This window comes from Eptesicus fuscus, chromosome 21, assembly GCF_027574615.1.
Source record: "Eptesicus fuscus isolate TK198812 chromosome 21, DD_ASM_mEF_20220401, whole genome shotgun sequence".
NCBI lineage: Eukaryota > Metazoa > Chordata > Mammalia > Chiroptera > Vespertilionidae > Eptesicus > Eptesicus fuscus.
This window is the reverse complement of record NC_072493.1, coordinates 50,131,489-50,148,382: the sequence shown is the minus strand read 5'-3', so window position 1 is coordinate 50,148,382 and position 16,894 is coordinate 50,131,489. Positions and strand designations below refer to the sequence as shown.

The window sequence follows — 16,894 nt, the reverse complement described above, 5'->3', positions numbered from 1 at the left end:
ACCTGATGCGAGGCCCAGTATTCTTTAAAAAATTTTTAAAATTTATTTTAGAGAGGAAGGGAGAGAAAGACAAACATCCATGATGAGAGAATCATTGGCTGCCTCCTGCCTGCATGCCCCTTACTGGGGATGGAGCCCACAGCCCGGGCATGTGCCCTTGGCCGGAATCGAATCTGGGACCCTTCAGTCCGCAGGCCGACGCTCTGTCCACTGAGCCAAACTGACTGGGGTGGGGCTTGATATTCTGTTACTAGGAAGACCAATATATATAAACAACAGGCTTCGCTGTCACTTTGCTTTAATAACACCTGTGCCTCCATGACCATCTCACGTCCCCGCCTTCCTCAGAAGCCGTGGCCGTCTGCCAGGTTATCCTCGATGCCCAGCCCCACCCAGGTACCCAAGCTAGATCTGCACGTGGGCACCCAGCCTCCGCTTCCTGATTCACCGTTAGCATCACCGTCACGTTTAGGATTCATCTTACTGTTCCTAAGAGTTCCCCCTCTGCACACACTGCCCACCACCTTTTGTAAACTGTGTCTGACAGAGTTCCAGAACCGTGTTTCCAGCTGCCCAGTGAGGAATGGCACTCCTTTGTTCTCTGGAATATCTCACACACTGTATGTCTAGAAGAAACACTGCTGCCCTAACAGGCTTGGCTCAGTGGATAGAGCATCGGCCTGCGGACTGAAGGGTCCCGGGTTCGATTCCAGTCAAGGACATGTACCTTGGTTTCAGGCACATCCCCAGTGGGGGTTGTGCAGGGGGCAGCTGATTGATGTTTCTCATCGATGTTTTTAACTCTATCCCTCTCCCTTCCTCTGTAAAAAATCAATAAAATATATTTAAAACAAACAAAAAACCTGATCACCACAGTGAAAAGGACTCCCACTCTCGACCACACGTCTCAGTAGCAGAGCTTCCCTCCTTCCAGTTGCCAACCCCAAAAATTTGGAGTCACCCCGGATTACTATCTTCCTCTCATCATCACAGTCAGAAAATCATAGCTGCTGTATTTTTTCAAGGTTTCTCCAATTAAAAGTATGATTTAGCCGAAACCGGTTTGGCTCAGTGGATAGAGCGTCGGCCTGCAGACTCAAGGGTCCCAGGTTCGATTCCGGTCAAGGGCATGTACCTTGGTTGCGGGCACATCCCCAGTAGGGGGTGTGCAAGAGGCAGCTGATTGATGTTTCTCTCTCATTGATGTTTCTAACTCTCTATCCCTCTCTCTTCCTCTCTGTAAAAAATCAATAAAATATATTTTTAAAAAAGTATGATTTACTTCACGCAGAAAGATAGAGGTAAAGATCAAATTTACTGTTCCACCTATCCATTCATTGGTTGCCTTTTGCATGTACCCAGACTGGAGCTTGAACCCACAAACCTGGCTTATAGGGTTTACCCTCCAATAAACTGAGTTACCCCATCAGAGCTAAGCTGCCCTATTTTAAAAACGATTTGTGTGAGTGTGTGTGTGTGTGTTAAAAAGAACCTTCATTATACGTTTATAGTCGCCCCTCGTGTTCTCACGCTTTCTTGCCAGATGCCTTGGGAGCAGCAGGAGCTTTCTGGGCTGGGGCTTTCGGACCCTTTTGAGCTTTTGGAGGCGCTGCCTTGTGGCCTGCAGGTTTCTGGGCGGGAACCTTCCGGGCTGGAGCCTTTTTGCCTGCAGCGGCACCGTTAGCAGCAGGTGCTTTTTTGGGAGAAGCTTTCAGGAGAGCTGCCTTTTGAAGCTTCTTAACTTCAAGCTTGATTATTCGGTTCCTCATTTTCTTTGCCTTCATTACTTTGTAACGATCAAAATCTGTCATCTTGGCTTTCTTTTCTCTGGCGTCAATCTTCTTGGCCCATCTTGTGGCTGCCCATTTTGTATTGATATCTGCCTTCTCCCAGGCTTGTCGAACATACTTCTGGCGGGCACTGTGTGGGAACTTAAGGATGAAGTCAGTGAGCTGCATGCATTTGAAAGGCATAGCCTGTCTCCTTACTTGAGTGCAAGGTCCATCAACCAAAGCCCTGTTCTGATCGATAACATCTACGATCGCGACCAGCTTCCTGGCATGAGGCCCAAAGGAGACGTAGGCCACCCAGCCACCCTCCACGAAGCGCCTGAACACCATGTTGGTGGCGCTCGGCGAGAAGGAAAGAGCTATTTTAAAAACTATAATAAAATACATTTACTGTACGGTGTGGGGAGTGCAGAAGGCAACCAATCAATGATTCTCATCATTGATGTTTCTCTCTATTCCTCTTCCTCTCTGAAATCAATAAAAAAATAACATTGAGCTAATCTTCCATTTCACTAGCAACAAAAGAAAACACACACACACACACACACACACACATCCACAGCACAATTTCCTTTAGGTGTTAATGCGAGGTTTAGCTGTAAACTGACTGACATTCTCTCCTTTGTTAGGGGCCTGAGAGACACTTTGTCATGCTGATGTATCAGCGTGAAAGGGTTGTCTAAGTCAAGAACTGAAGTTTTGTACAAAAACAGACTATTTTTTGCAAGAACAACTTGGTTGAGAAATGAATTGTTTGAGATGGGAAATGTTCTAGAACCAAAGTTTTTTTTTTTTTTCTTTTCTAAGTTTTTTTTTTTTATTGCTTTCAGAGAGGGAGGGAGAGAGAGAGAAATATCAATGATGAGAGAGAATCATGGATTGGCTGCCTCCTGCACACCCCACACTGGGGATCAAGCCTGCAACCAGAGCATGCGTCCTGACCAGGAATTGAACCGTGACCTCCTGGTTCATAGGTCGATGCTCAACCACTAAGCCACACTGGCCGGGCTAGAACCAAGGTTTTGAAGCCTGACAATGAATGGGTCCAGGCTGCCTGTCACTACTTGAGCCAATTAAGCAGAGACAGGGTGGAGTCCTATATGAGGGTTTCTTCCAATACCGCCAGCAGTATGGGAGAGCAGCACCTCATCCACAAAAATCTGCTCTACCCCCCACAACAAGCCACCTGCTTATATTCGGTAGGTGGACAGATCACATGGGAAAGTAGGAATTACAGGCCTGGGGCAGTGGGCACCCTACAATGGATATAGGTTACAGGCAACCAGGGCTGGGTTGTCAAGGGCAGGCACCTCCGGGATCCCATTGTTTCTGCAATAAGGTTGTTAAACTTGCCGTGATGATAGACCATTCTCAGAAAAGGAGAATGGACTGCATTTTGAGATTAACTCCCATATCCCCAGGCATACCACTCGGCCACATTAGAATGTGCTTTCTCTAATCAGAACAATAATGGTTCACAGACATGAAAAATATTTCTTATGACTATAGCTCGTCAACACTATTCCATTTCTGCCCCTACCAGTTCGACTGTATTCTGTAATAACGAATTTTTGCTTCTTAATCCCTTCACCTTTATGAACTATTTTCCCAACCATCCTGACCCTCTGGCAACCCTCAGAATGACCTCTGTATCTAAAGTATGTTTCTGATGGGCACAGTCAAATATTTTGATTTTTATATTTAATTGTTGCAGGGCCTTCTTTTTTTGTTAATACGTTTTTATTGATTTCAAAGAGGAAGGAAGAGGGAGAGAGAGAAACATCAATAATGAGAGAGAATCGTTGATCAGCTGCCCTTTGCAAACTCCCAAGCCACATTGCCTGTACTCTTTCTCACATGTTTCTCTCTCTCTCCCTCTCCCTATCTCTCTCTAAAATAAATAAAAACATATCCTCAGGTACGTATTAATAAGAACTATCCTATCTAATAAAAGCTTAATATGCTAATTGGCCGACTGTTTTGACCATTCGACTAGTCGCTATGATGCACACTGACCACCAGGGGGCAGACGCTCTGATTGGTAATTTATCTTGCTCATGGGGTCCGGCTGATTGGGACTGGGCAAGATGGAGATGGACCAGAAACGGCCCTGGAGGCCTCCCTTGGCCCTCTCTGGCAGGCCAACCTCCCATTGTCCCTCTCCAGTCAGCAGGCCCCAATCAGCCCAAAGTTGAACTGGGCGAGAAGGGCAGGACATGCCCTGGAGCCAACCTCCCATGGTCCCTCCCTGGCCTCTAAAATATTTCTTCTATTTAATTTCCTCTCAATGTGCATGAATCCATGCACCGGGCCTCTGGTGAACAATAAAACAATAGGCCTACTACTTTTCCAGGATTCCTCCAATAGCAAACCTTCTAGTAGGCTACTAAGGAGAAATCCTTCAGTGCAGCCTCTGGAACCCTGCAAACTACATTACCCAGAAGGCTGTGGCCCGAGCAGAGCCAATAACAGATCAGATGTAGGCAGATGTTTGAGATTTCATGCCGTGGGGCGGGACATCCGGTGTCCTCTTCTCGGGGCACTGCCACTTCCCCCCTCCCTCTGCCTTCCCGGTATCCTTTCGGCCAGAGGAGAGGGAAAGCCAGACTTCTCGGCAAAGGGGGTCCGACCCCCACCCCGGCGCGAAGATGGGAACGCGGCTCAGCGCCGTCGCCCCGCTCCAGCCCGAAGGACCTGGGACGGAGGGAGCCGCCTCCTCGCCCGCCGCCCGCCGCCCGCGCCCGCCCCGCCCTCAGAGTCCGCGGGCGGCGGCCGCGCCGGGGCGCCCGGCTGAGGTGAGCGCGCCTCCCCGCGGCCTCCCCTCGTCGCGTCCCCCACCGACCCGCAGCCCGGGCCCCGCGGCCCCGAGGGAGGTGGAGGGCAGGGGGGAGGGCTGTGGCCTCCGAGGGGCCCGCAGGTCCGTGCCCGGTGGAAAGGGGTTATGGGTATCGTCGGGGGCAGAAGTCGGTGTTTTGGGTTCGAGCTGTTCGTTATGAGAAATAAATGTGAGAAATGTCTTCAAGAAAATATATTTTATTGATTTTTTTTTACAGAGAGGGAGAGGAACAGAGAGAAACATCAGATGAGAGAGAAGCATCGGTCAGCTGCCTCCTGCACGCCCCCCACTGGGGATGTGCCCGCAACCAAGGTCCATGCCCTTGACCCGAATGGAACCTGGGACCCTTCAGTCCGCAGGCCGGCGCTCTATCCACTGAGCCACACCGGTCAGGGCTAAATGTGAGAAATATTAATCATGCTCTGCCCGCCGAGATGGGTTTGTTTTGATGTAAGAAAGCACCGTCTGCCCGGCCGGTGTGGCTCAGTGGATAGAGCGTCAGCCTGCGGACTGAAGGGTCCCGGGTTCGATTCCGGTCAAGGGCATGTACCTTGGTTGCGGGCACATACCCAGTAGGGGGTGTGCAGGAGGCAGCTGATGGATGTTTCTCTCTCATCTGATGTTTCTAACTCTCTTTCCCGCTCCCTTCCTCTCTGTAAAAAATCAATAAAATATATTTAAAAAAGAAAGAAAGACAGCACTGTCTGTCCCTAGCCGGTTTGGCTCAGTGGATAGAGCATCGGCCTGCAGACTGAAGGGTCCCGGGTTTGATTCCCGGTCAGGGCACATGCCCAGGTTGCTGGCTTCATCCCTAGTACGGGGCGTGCAGGAGGCAGCTGATCCCTGAGCCAATTTGTAGGAACCAGGAGGTCAGAGTTCGAGTTCCGGTTCCAGGCTTGATCCCTGGTGGGGGGCGAGCAGGGGGCAGCCCACCCATGATTCTCTCTCCTCATGGGTGTCTCTATCTCTCTCTCCCTCTCCCTTCCTCTCTGAAAAATACATTGAAAAAAGAAAGCACAGGCCTGGCTGGTGTGGCTCAGTGGACAGAGCATTGGCCTGAGGACTGAAGGGTCCTGGGTTCCGGTCAGGGGCGCATGCCAGGGTTGCCAACTCGATCCCCAGTGGGGGGCGTGAGAGAAATAGAGAAACATTCATGATGAGAGAGAATCATGGATAGGCTGCCTCCTGCACGCCCCCTCCTGGGGAATCGAGCCTGCAACCCGGGCATGTGCCCTTGACCAAAATCGAACCCGGGACCCTTCAGTCTGCAGGCTGATGCTCTAGCCACTGAGCCAAACCAGCCAGGGCAGTTTTACCCATTCTTATCCCTTTTTCCCACTTCCCTACGTGATCATTAACCTTGTACTGCATCCAAGCAGCTGGCTTACGGGGGGAGGGGGGTGCAGAGTAGATTTTTGTGGGTGACCTGCTGCTGTCCTCTGCTGTGGGCACTGTTGGAATAACCGCTCAGAGAGGATTCAACCCTGTCTGTGCCGAATCGGCCCAAGTAGCGACAGACAGCCGGACCCATTGGTTGTCCCCTTGCACTTCTGGGTGCCTCATGAGGAAGGAAAGGGGGGGCTGTAGGGAGGACTTCCGATGTGGCTGTGGGCCCATCAGGGACGGGGCTGTGGCTGATGGCGTTGAACATGTGAGTCACTCTGGGCGCCGTGAGCATGGACATGGGTGAGTGGGGAGGGGTGTGTGTGATGGACACGGATGAGTGGGGAGAGGTGTGTGTGACGGACACGGGTGAGGGGGGAGTGGTATGTGTGATGGACACGGGGGAGGGGAGAGGGGTGTCTGTGGCGCGGGGCAGGGAGGCAGCAGGGCTGGGAGTGGGACAGGGACTGCGGTGATAGGGAGGCAGCGGGTGCAGAACGGGCTGCCCACGAGGAGGTGGTGTGAGCTGATGGCGCCCAGGCCCTGGGTGGGGACCAGGTGAAGGGGGCCCCTCTGGCTGTGTGGGGCAGGGAGTTGCTTTGCAGGCGGGAGGCGCCCCTAGGCCTGGCCTTCAGCTTGAGTGGCATCTGCGTGTCCCCACTGCCCTTGCTGAGGGCTAAACACAGTCACTATGGAACCCTAATAAGTGAACAGACATCAGGGTCCCCAGGGCCTGGTATCTCCTCGGAGGGAGGTTGCCCTGGAGAAGGAGGAGCAGTGGGCACATGTGTGAGGGGATGTGCTGTGAGGGTATCAGAAAGACAACGGGTGTGCAGAGCGGCTACTGCGTTTGGACAGGTCAAGCCTCGGACTAATGAGAGGGCACGGTCCTCTCGTGGCAAAGCCACGTGCAAGTCCCAGCTTGGAGGGCAAAGCTACTCCCAGCACAATTATAGCCAAAGGTTATGGTTGTAAGCTTGACCTTATGGTCCGAACCTGTGGTCCTAGGTGGCTGAGTGATGTGGGCTGTGGGAGGTGCAGCAAGTGCTGCCATAACAAAGCTTGATAGAATTCAGGTGCATGGAATTGAGTAGATTAGAAACTCAAGAGAATGTTGTAAACATCTTGACCAGGCCCTTCCTTTGCCTCCTGGAATCTGGCTATAAAATAAAGATAGCTTGCAGGCTGTGGCACTGTCTCTCCATCAGAGGGCAGCCTCCCACCTAGCCCCAGCTTTATTTTCTTGTCTGTCTTCTTTAATCCTTCACGCCCCCCACCCCCACCCCCTTAAGGTTCACCCCTGGCCGTACTGAGCGCTGCACAAAAGTGTATGGTTTCCTCTGTCCCCATCTCGACAGGACCATGTGACCTTTGACGATGTGGCCGTGTACTTCTCTCAGGAGGAGTGGGGGCTCCTGGATGAGGCTCAGAGATGCCTGTACCACAATGTGATGCTGGAGAACTTGGCCCTTGCATCCTCTCTGGGTAAGACTCTCACCGTCTCACCAGGGACTTGGACTAGGCTCTGCCCAGCCTCCCCCTCCTTTTCCCAGAGGCTGCTCTGTGGACCCCACGTGCTCCGCTGTGGACCCCAGTCCCTGCCCTCTTCTCTCTGCTGCAGGCCCAATACCTGCTGCACTGAACTCTCCTCATAGGGATGGGATGCCGTGAGCCTAATGCTGTCCACCATGCTTGCCCCCTCCCTGGCCTGGGCAGTGTGCCCTGATCGGAATGATGGTTCTGGAGTTTAGTTGTAATTTTGACTTGTGGGTGGAGGGTTGCACCACATTCACCTATGCAGCTCTCAGCCAGAATCTCCATTGGTTGGATTTTGTGTGTGCCCTGACCAAGGAAGGAACTCATAACCTGGGCGTATCAGGGTGATGCTCTCACTAACTGAGCCTCCTGGCCAGGATCTGAGTCGATTTCTTTATCTATATATATAAAAGCCCAACGTGCAAAGTGTCCCCTCGGCAGTTCGACTGCTCGCTATGACGTGTGCTCACCACCAGGGGGTGGCACAGAAGGAAGGAAGGCCCCGGCCAGCAGCTGCTATGGAATTAACTGTGTGTGAATTTCGTGCACTGGGCCTCTAGTCGTTATATAGTGAGTTTTTGTGACGGGTTTTGAGTTAAAGTCTATTTTGTCTACTAGAAGTATAGCTACTTATAAGCATATGACTGATTGGCTACTCTCTTTTGACTTACATTTGTATAGATTATTTTTTCAATTTCTAAACTTTCAGCTTATATATTTTGTTAAAGCTTGAGTCTCTTACAGACAACATATGGTTTGAACTTTTTAGTTTTGTTTAATCCTCATCTGAGGATAAGTTCTTTTATTGATTCTGGAGAGAGGAAGGCAGAAGGAGGGGGAAAGAGAGAAACATCGATTGGTTGCCTCACGATGGAATCGCCCAGTCCTGGGATCGCTCTCAAAAACTGGGTATGGCCCTAGCCGGTTTGGCTCAGTGGATAGAGCGCCAGCCTGTGGACTGAAGGGTCCCGGGTTTGATTCTGGTCAGGGCACATGCCTGGGTTGCAGGCTCGGTTCCCAGTGGGCGGTGTGTGGGAGGCAGCTGATCGGTGATTCTCTCTCATCATTGATGTTTCTGTCTCTCTCTCCCTCTCCCTTTCTCTCTGGAATCAATAACAATATATTTTAAAACAAAACAAAAAAACTCAGTATGTGCCCTGACCAGGAATAGAACCCTTGACCCTTTGGTGGGTGGGGCTACACTGAGCCACTCTGGTCAGGGCTTAACTCCTTTTTCTAATGCAGTGGTCAGCAAACCGCAGCTCGAGAGCCACATGCGGCTCTTTGGCCCCTTGAGTGTGGCTCTTCCACAAAATACCACGGCCTGGGCTAGTCTACTTTGAAAAAGTGGCATTAGAAGAAGTTTAAGTTTAAAAATTTGGCTCTCAAAAGAAATTTCAATCGTTGTACTGTTGATATTTGGCTCTGTTGACTAATGAGTTTGCCGACCACTGTTCTAATCCATTCAGCCACTGTGTATGATTTGATTGAAGAATGTTTAAGTACTTGAGGATTGCTATCTTGTCAATTTTTGTCTGGTTGTTTTATAGTTCCTCTGTTCCTTTTTTTACTCTCTTGCTATCTTCCTTTATGAATTCATGATTTTACACAGATGTATGCTTTAATTCCTTTACCTATGTTTTTGGTTTATCTACTGTAGGCTTTTGCTTTGTGATGACTCTGAGGTTAACTAAAACATCTTAGAACAGTGTGTTTTAATCTGATAAGAATCAGTCATATGCAGAAACTACCATTTTGCCCTGGCCGGTGTGTCTCAGTTCACTGGGTGTCGTTCCTTGTTTGATTCCCTGTCAGGACACATGTCCTGGTTGCTGGCTAGATCCCTGGTAGGGGGCGTGTTGGAGGCAGCAGATCCATGTTTCGCCCTCACATCAATGCTTCACTCTTTTCCTCTTCCTTCTTCTCCCTCTAAAAATAATTTAAAAATCTTTCTTTTTTTAAAGCTACCCTTTTAATATCCCATCCCTCTGCATTATATGTTTCTGAATTTAAATTAAAAAAAATTTTTTTTTCTTTATTTACTAATTTGAGACAGAGAAAGTAAGCAGGGGAGGGGGCGGGTGGAGAGAGAGAAAAGAAAAGAAACATTAATTTGTTTGTTCAAATGTCCATGCATTCATTGGTTGACTCCATGGAATCAAATTCACAACCTTGGCATATGGGGACATTCCAACCAACTGAGCTATCTGGTCATGGCAATGTTGTGCTTTTGATGTGAAAGTTTACATCTTTTTATTGTTTAGTTATTGTTAAATTATTTTATCTAGGGCTTTTTAAAAAACATGTTTGTATTTTATTTATTTATTTATTTTTAAATATATTTTTATTGATTTCAGACAAGAAGAGAGAGGTAGAGAGTGAAAGAAACATCAATGATGAGAGAGAATCATTGATTGGTTGCCTCCTGCATGCCACCCACCGGGGACTGAGCTGGCAACCCAGGCATGTGCCCTTGACCAGAATTGAACCAGGGTCCCTTCAGTTCACAGACCAACACTCCATCCACCGAGCCAAATCAGCCAGGGCTGTATTTTATTTTTAATATATTTTTATGGATTTCAGAGAGGAAGGGAGAGGGGGAGAGAGATAAAAACATCAACGAGGAGAAAGAATCATTGATCAGCTGCCTCCTACATGCCCCCCTAGTGGATGGAGCCAACAACCCAGGCATGTGCCCTGACTGGAAATTGAGCCGTGACCTCCTGGTTTATAGGTTGATGCTCAACCACTGAGCGACACTAGCTGGTCCTTTTTATTTTTCTTTAATATGTTGTGTGTTTTTTAAAAATTATGTTCAATTTCTCTTGAACTCTTAAGTATTTTTTAAAATATATATATTTTTATTTTTTACAGAGAGGAAGGAGAAGGATAGAGAGTTAGAAACATCGATGAGAGAGAAACATCGATCAGCTGCCTCCTGCACACCCCCTACTGGGGATGTGCCCGCAACCAAGGTATGTGCCCTTGACCAGAATCGAAGCTGGGACCCTTGGGTCCACAGGCCGATGCTCTATCCACTGAGCCAAACCGGTCAGGGCTGTAATATATTTTTATTGATTTTAGAGAGAGAGGAAGGGAGAGTGAGAGAGAAAAACATCTTTCAGCTGCCTACTACGCACCTCCTATTGGGAATGGCTTTAAAACCGGACGTGTGGGCTGACCGGGAATGGAACCAGCGACTTCTAGTTGCATGGGAAGATCCTCAACCAATAGAGTCATACCAGCCGGGGCTAGAATTTCTTTGCAGCTCATTGAAAAAAAAAGAAGTTTCTGCCCGCCCAGTTCCTGTATTTACAGGCCCGTTTGGTGTGAAAGGTCGTCACCTTCAGTTGATGGAGAGGTCATTGGCCCGCCTGGGTGTGGCCGGTCTGGCCCTGGGGAGGAACCAGCTGTGCAAGCACAGTGCAGCTGTGGGAGCCGAGGTCAGGATGGCTAACGTTGTAGGGGTTCTCAATGGCCAAGGCTGCCCCGTCAACTCACAGGTGTCCGGTCCTGTGGAAGCTGGGTGGGGTCTGACATCACCAGTGTGTTCCAATCATACGTGGACTCTTTTCCATGGAACCAGTGTTTTGTTGTCATTGCCAGTGCCAAACCTTCCTTCTACCTCCCTTCCTCACTGTTTCTTCTTGGCGGAGTAGTCCATTCTACTACTTTGTCGTTGTTACTCGGACTTGTAGCCCATGGAGGATCTACACTCCTCTGGCCGTCATAGCTCACATATTCCTCTCACCCCTTCCTCTCTTGTTTTGCAACATTGGTCCATGTGAGCCGTGAAATCAGCATCCTTTTTGAAATTGGCCTTATTGGCAGCTACTCTGTTGTGATGTGTTTTATTTTCCTCAGTTTGGACTTGTGCTGCTGATTCTTCTATTTTTTTTTTATTAATATATTTTTATTGGTTTCAGAGAGGAAGGGAGAGAGAGATAGAAACATCAGTGATAAGAGAGAATCATTGATCAGCTGCCTCCTGCATGCCCCCCATTGGGGATTGAGCCCACACCTGGGCATGTGCCCTTGACTGGAATCAAACCCAGGACCCTTCAGTCCGCAGGCCTAGGCTATATCCATTGAGCCAGACCCGTACAGTGGGACCTGTGCTTCTATCACAGCCTTATGGCTCCAGCACGAAAGGTCCTACAGCAATCCTTTCACAAGAGAAGAAGATTTCCAACACACCTTTGTGGTACCCCCTGTTCTTGTCTCCTTTCTTCGGTGAGTCCTCTACCATTCTTTGGCCTTAGAGGTGTACTGATGCCCAGTAACAACTTCCTAAACTGGGTTTTAACACCTCCCATAAAAAGCAAGCCATAGACTCATTTCTTTCTTTCTTTCTTTCTTTCTTTCTTTCTTTCTTTCTTTCTTTCTTTCTTTCTTTCTTTCTTTCTTTCTTCCTTCCTTCCTTCCTTCCTTCCTTCCGTCCGTCCTTCCTTTCTTCCTTTCTTCCTTTCTTTCTTTCTTTTTTTTTTAAATATTTTATTGATTTTTTTACAGAGAGGAAGGGAGAGGGATAGAGTTAGAAACGTAGATGAGAGAGAAACATCGATCAGCTGCCTCCTGCACACTCCCTACTGGGGATGTGCCTGCAACCAAGGTACATATCCTGGACTAGAATCGAACCTGGGACCTTCCAGTCTGCAGGCCGATGCTCTGTCCACTGAGCCAAACTGGCCATAGACTCATTTCTCAATGTGACGAACGCACATTTGTGATGGTGTCATTCTCAGAGTCAACCTGTACTTCACCAGATTTTATTTGCATTCAGGTTACTGCTGTGGAGCAGAGGATACGCAAGCAAACGGTGAACAGAGTGTTTCTGTAGGAGTGTCGCGGGCCAGCCCCTCCAAGGCAGCTCTGTGTTTCCAGAAGACCCACTTCTGTGAGAGCTGTGGTCCAGTCTTGAGAGAAGTACTCCATTTGCCTGAGGACAAAGGAACTCCCCACAGCCAGAACGTGGTCAGGTGTGGGGTGTGTAGGAAACAATTTCACTTTAGAGCAAACCTCCAAAAACACCGGAAAAAGAGAAAAAATTATTTCGCCCGGCGAGAATATAAGAACCCACTCAGGCCCAGATGGACACATGCTCAGGACCAAGATGTTCGCACTGCAAGACAGTGTGTGATGTGCAGTGAATGTGGGAAGACATTCAGGGATCAGTCTTCACTCGCCGTTCACCAGAGAGTGCATACAGGTAAAGGCCTTCACGTGTGTGGCCAATGTGGCCAGTCTTTTAGGCGAACCTCAGCCCTCAGTCAGCATCGAAGATTTCATTGCGGGCCAAGGCAGTACAGGTGCGGCAACTGTGGGAAGTCCTTTCACCCAAAATCTGTCCTCATTTATCCCTGGAGAAGTCACACTGGGAAAACATGTGACTTGTGCCGTGAATGTGCGCCATCTTTTAGCCGGAGCTCCATCCTCATTCGACAACGGACAGTTCACTCTGGAGAAAGGCGTTATGAGTGCACGCAATGTCGGAAGTCCTTTAGAAGGAAGTTTTACCTCATTCTGCATTGGAGAGTTCACACTGGAGAAAGGTCCCATGAGTGCCGTGAGTGTGGGAAATCTTTCACCAGGAGGTCAGTCCTTACTCTGCACCGGAGAGTGCACACAGGAGAAAGGCCTTTTCAGTGCAGTAAATGTAGGAGGTCCTTTACCAGTAGTTCCATACTCATTCTACACCAGAGAGTTCACACAGGAAAAAGGCCTTATGAGTGCAGTGAATGTTGGAAATCCTTCAGCCATCAATCTTACCTCACTCAACACCAGATAGTTCATAGTGGAAGACGGTCTTATGAGTGTAGTGAATGTGGGAAAGCTTTTTCATCTGCTTCCATCCTTAGTAATCATCAGCGAGTACACAGAAAGGAAAGACCTCATCAGTGCAGTGACTGTGGGAAGTCTTTTATCCTAAGACAACAACTTCGTATACACCAGAGGGTTCACACGGGAGAAAGGCCTTATCGGTGTAGTGAATGTGGGAAGTGTTTTATTGCCAACCATATCTTTAACTATCATAAGAAAATTCACACAGGAGAAAGGCCTTATCAGTGCAGTGAATGTGGGAAATCTTTTATTTCAAAGTCCAACCTCATGCAACATCAGAGGATACACACAGGAGAAAGACCTTTTGCGTGCAGTGACTGTGGGAAATGCTTTTTCCGAGGCCACCAACTTCGTACCCACAAGAGAGTTCACACAGGAGAGAGGCATCAGTGCAATGAATGTGGGAAATCTTTTTCGTCTGGTTTTAATCTCAGAAATCATCAGAGAGATCATACAGGAGAAAAGCCTTATGAGTGCACTGTATGTGGGATCTCTTTTACCACTCAGAGGAAGCTTCGTTATCATCGGGTAGAGCACACTGGAGAAGGGCCCTATGAGTGCCGTGAATGTGGGAAATCTTTCACCTCTTGCTACTCCTTCCGGAATCATCAGAGAATTCATACAAGCAATAAGTCTTATGAATGTAGAGAATGTGGCAAATCTTTTTCATCTGGCTCCGGCCTCCGTTACCATCAGAGTGTTCACACTGGGTTAAAGCCTCATGAATGCAGTGATTGTGAGAAATCTTATCTCAAGCGCTCCGAACTCATTCAGCATCAAAGAAGTCACACAGGAGAAAGGCCTTATGAGTGCAGTGAGTGTGGGAAATCCTTTATGCGGAAACCTCACCTTCGTGTACACCAACGGGTTCACGCAAGATAAAGGCCTGAAGATTGCAGTGAATGTGGGAAAAGCTCTAAGGATAGTTCCCAGTCCAGTTAACATTGGAGAGTTCACACTAGAGGTAGGCGTTTGAGTCCAAAAATGGGGGAAATGGAAATTTTTTTAAGCCGTAGTTCTTACCTTTCGTAACACTTGAGTCTTCATATTAGAAAAAGGTCTTATGAGGGTAGTGAATTGTATTAATTGTTTTACCTGTATTTATGGAGTTTTTGATTATCTGAGAGTTCATACAGGATGTGGACTATATGGTATAGCAAATGTGAAAAATATTTTACCCATAGCTTGACACTCTTTCACCTCCAGAGAGTTCACCCAGGAGATGGCTTTATGAGTACAGCGAAGGTGTGAAATTCCCCCCCCAAGCATTTACCTTATTACACAGTGTGAAATCCACGCTGGATAATACCCGCCCTGTGTAAGGGAATGTGCAGTTTTCTTGTTCCGTATGATGACCCTGGCAGAAGCCATCTGTCTGAATTCAGTCTCATACTTTTCTGTTGTCACAGATGGGAGATTCCCCTTAAGTTTCAGTCATGTGGGAAGCATGTGTGTCCGTGTGTGTTTCCAGGGCTCTTTGCCATTTTCTTTTGTTGCGTGGAGAAACATCGATGTGAGACAGATCAGTTGGTTACCTCATACACCCCCACCCCCACCCCTGCGATTGGAGCTGGGGCTGGAGCACATGAGTGAAGATTCCCCACATGGCAGGTTCCCACCGTTGGTGTCCATTACCATCCTCATGTGCTCAGGGCAGCTGGCCTCTATTCTCTCATGCATCGCAGAAAATAATGAGTCACCCGAGCTCTTTGGAGTTCACGTTGGACAGGAACCCAACCCATTGTTGACGGAAAATTTCACGAGTCTGGCTGGAGGGCCGTGTAATCCCATGAGTGTTTTCCAGCTTCCAGGTCACCAGCCTGAACTGGCTGCACATGGCTTTGGTTTGTACAATACTGGACCAGTCCGTACTGTATAAGTTCTCTTACATTTCGGGCGTTCTATTTACTGTGTGGGGTATTTTTTAAAATGTATTTTTATTGATTTCAGAGAGGAAGACATGGGGGGTGGGAGTGAGAGAGAGAAACAACTATGATGAGAGAGAATCATTGATCAGCTGCCTCCTGCACCCCCCACACTGGGGATCGAGCCCGCAACCCGGGTTTGTGTTCTGACCGGGAATTGAACCATGACCTCTTGATTCATAGGTCGATGCTTAACCACTGAGCCATGCCGGCCGAGCATGTGGGGTATTTTATAAACATTTTGGCTCCACCAGTGTGAAGGGTGAGCATTTTTATGGGCCTACCCGACTTGTGTTCTGCATAGGGACACTGTAACGGTAAAATACATCTCACTGGTTTTTGCCATATTTGCATTCCTGCCGCCAACCTTCTAGGAGAGATTGCAGGGCTTTCTGGTCCTCATTTGAAGCCTGGGTGCTGTGGGTTTTAGGAGATTCCGAAATCACCCTGTGCCCTGGCCTGCGTGGTTCATTTGTTTGAACATCATCCAGTGCACCGAAAGGCCATCAATTCCATTCCTCGTCAGGGCCCATTGGGTTGCTGGCTTGATCTCCAGTAGGGGGCGTGCAGGAGGCAGCAGGTCAGTGTTTCCCTCTCCCTCTCCTTTCTGTCTCCTCCTTTCCTCTCTCTCTAAAAATCAGTTAGTACATATTTATAAAAAGAAGAGAAAACCATGCTGAGGAAGGGTCACATGTGACATTCTCAAGCACTCCTTGGCAAAGCATGAATTTTTCCTTTGTTCGCAGAGGATAATTTCAGGTCCTGTTGAAGGTGATCTGTTTCCTAGGTCCTGCAAAGACCCTAGGCCTAAAACCTTTTCAGTGAAACGTTTTGAGGAAGCCCTATCCATGCATCTAGGTTAACACCTTTTTTTAAAAAAAAAATTGATTTTTGAGAGAGATGAAGGGAGGGAAAGAGAGAAAAACATTGTTGCGAGAGCCAAACATTGATTGGTTGCCTGCCGCAAGGTCTCTACCAGGGGTGGAGCCCTGAACCCAGGCATGTGCATTGGGAATTGAATCAGCAACCTTTCGATGCACGGGATGCTGCCCACCCAACTGAGCCACACCGGCCAAGGCTGGTTTACCTGTTCTTTTAACAAACAGAACAGTGAAACATCAAAGATATATTGTAATGTGATCCATTTTCACTTCTTAGATAATAGTTGTAACTCTTGGTTTATGAAATAATTAGTTTTGCGTGTTTTTTTTTTTTTCCTTGAACAAGATTTTACTTATTTATTCAGTGTGGCTCAGTTAGTTGAGCATCCCTGCACACACCCAGAGGTTGCTGGTTCAATTCCTGGTCAGGGCAAGTGGCTGGGTTGCAGGCTCAATCCCAGAAGGGGGCATGCAAGAGGCAGTCAGTAGATATTTCTCTCTCTCTGTTCCTCTTTCTTTCTAAAAATCAATAAAGAAATATTTTTCAAAAATTAAAAAATCAACAGTAATCAGGTAACAACCTTTCTCCTTTTTAAAAAGTAAAGCAAATATATTGAAACATAATCCAAAATTTCAAAAATGGTAAAGCTAAGACAAGTAACAGAAGAGTTGGGGAAAAAAAGTATAACAACAGAAATTATA

At 48.0% G+C, this 16,894-nt stretch overlaps 2 protein-coding genes across 2 annotated transcripts in view; one reads left to right on the top strand and one right to left on the bottom strand.

Moving 5' to 3' along the window:
- Positions 1-1,477: 1,477 nt before the first annotated feature.
- On the bottom strand, positions 1,478-2,143 carry LOC103304051 (60S ribosomal protein L14-like). Its single transcript, XM_054710281.1, has one exon. The coding sequence runs from the start codon at positions 2,118-2,120 to the stop codon at positions 1,527-1,529; it is 594 nt and encodes a 197-aa protein (XP_054566256.1). The 5' UTR covers positions 2,121-2,143; the 3' UTR covers positions 1,478-1,526.
- Positions 2,144-4,438: 2,295 nt separating this feature from the next.
- Positions 4,439-16,894, top strand: part of LOC103304061 (zinc finger protein 586-like) — a 16,966-nt gene continuing 4,510 nt past the window's right edge. Inside the window, exons 1-4 of the mRNA XM_054710121.1 lie at positions 4,439-4,585; positions 7,368-7,494; positions 11,676-11,778; positions 12,798-13,866. Of these exons, the coding sequence (XP_054566096.1) occupies positions 4,439-4,585; positions 7,368-7,494; positions 11,676-11,778; positions 12,798-13,866 (1,446 nt within the window). The remainder of the gene's footprint in view (positions 4,586-7,367; positions 7,495-11,675; positions 11,779-12,797; positions 13,867-16,894) is intronic.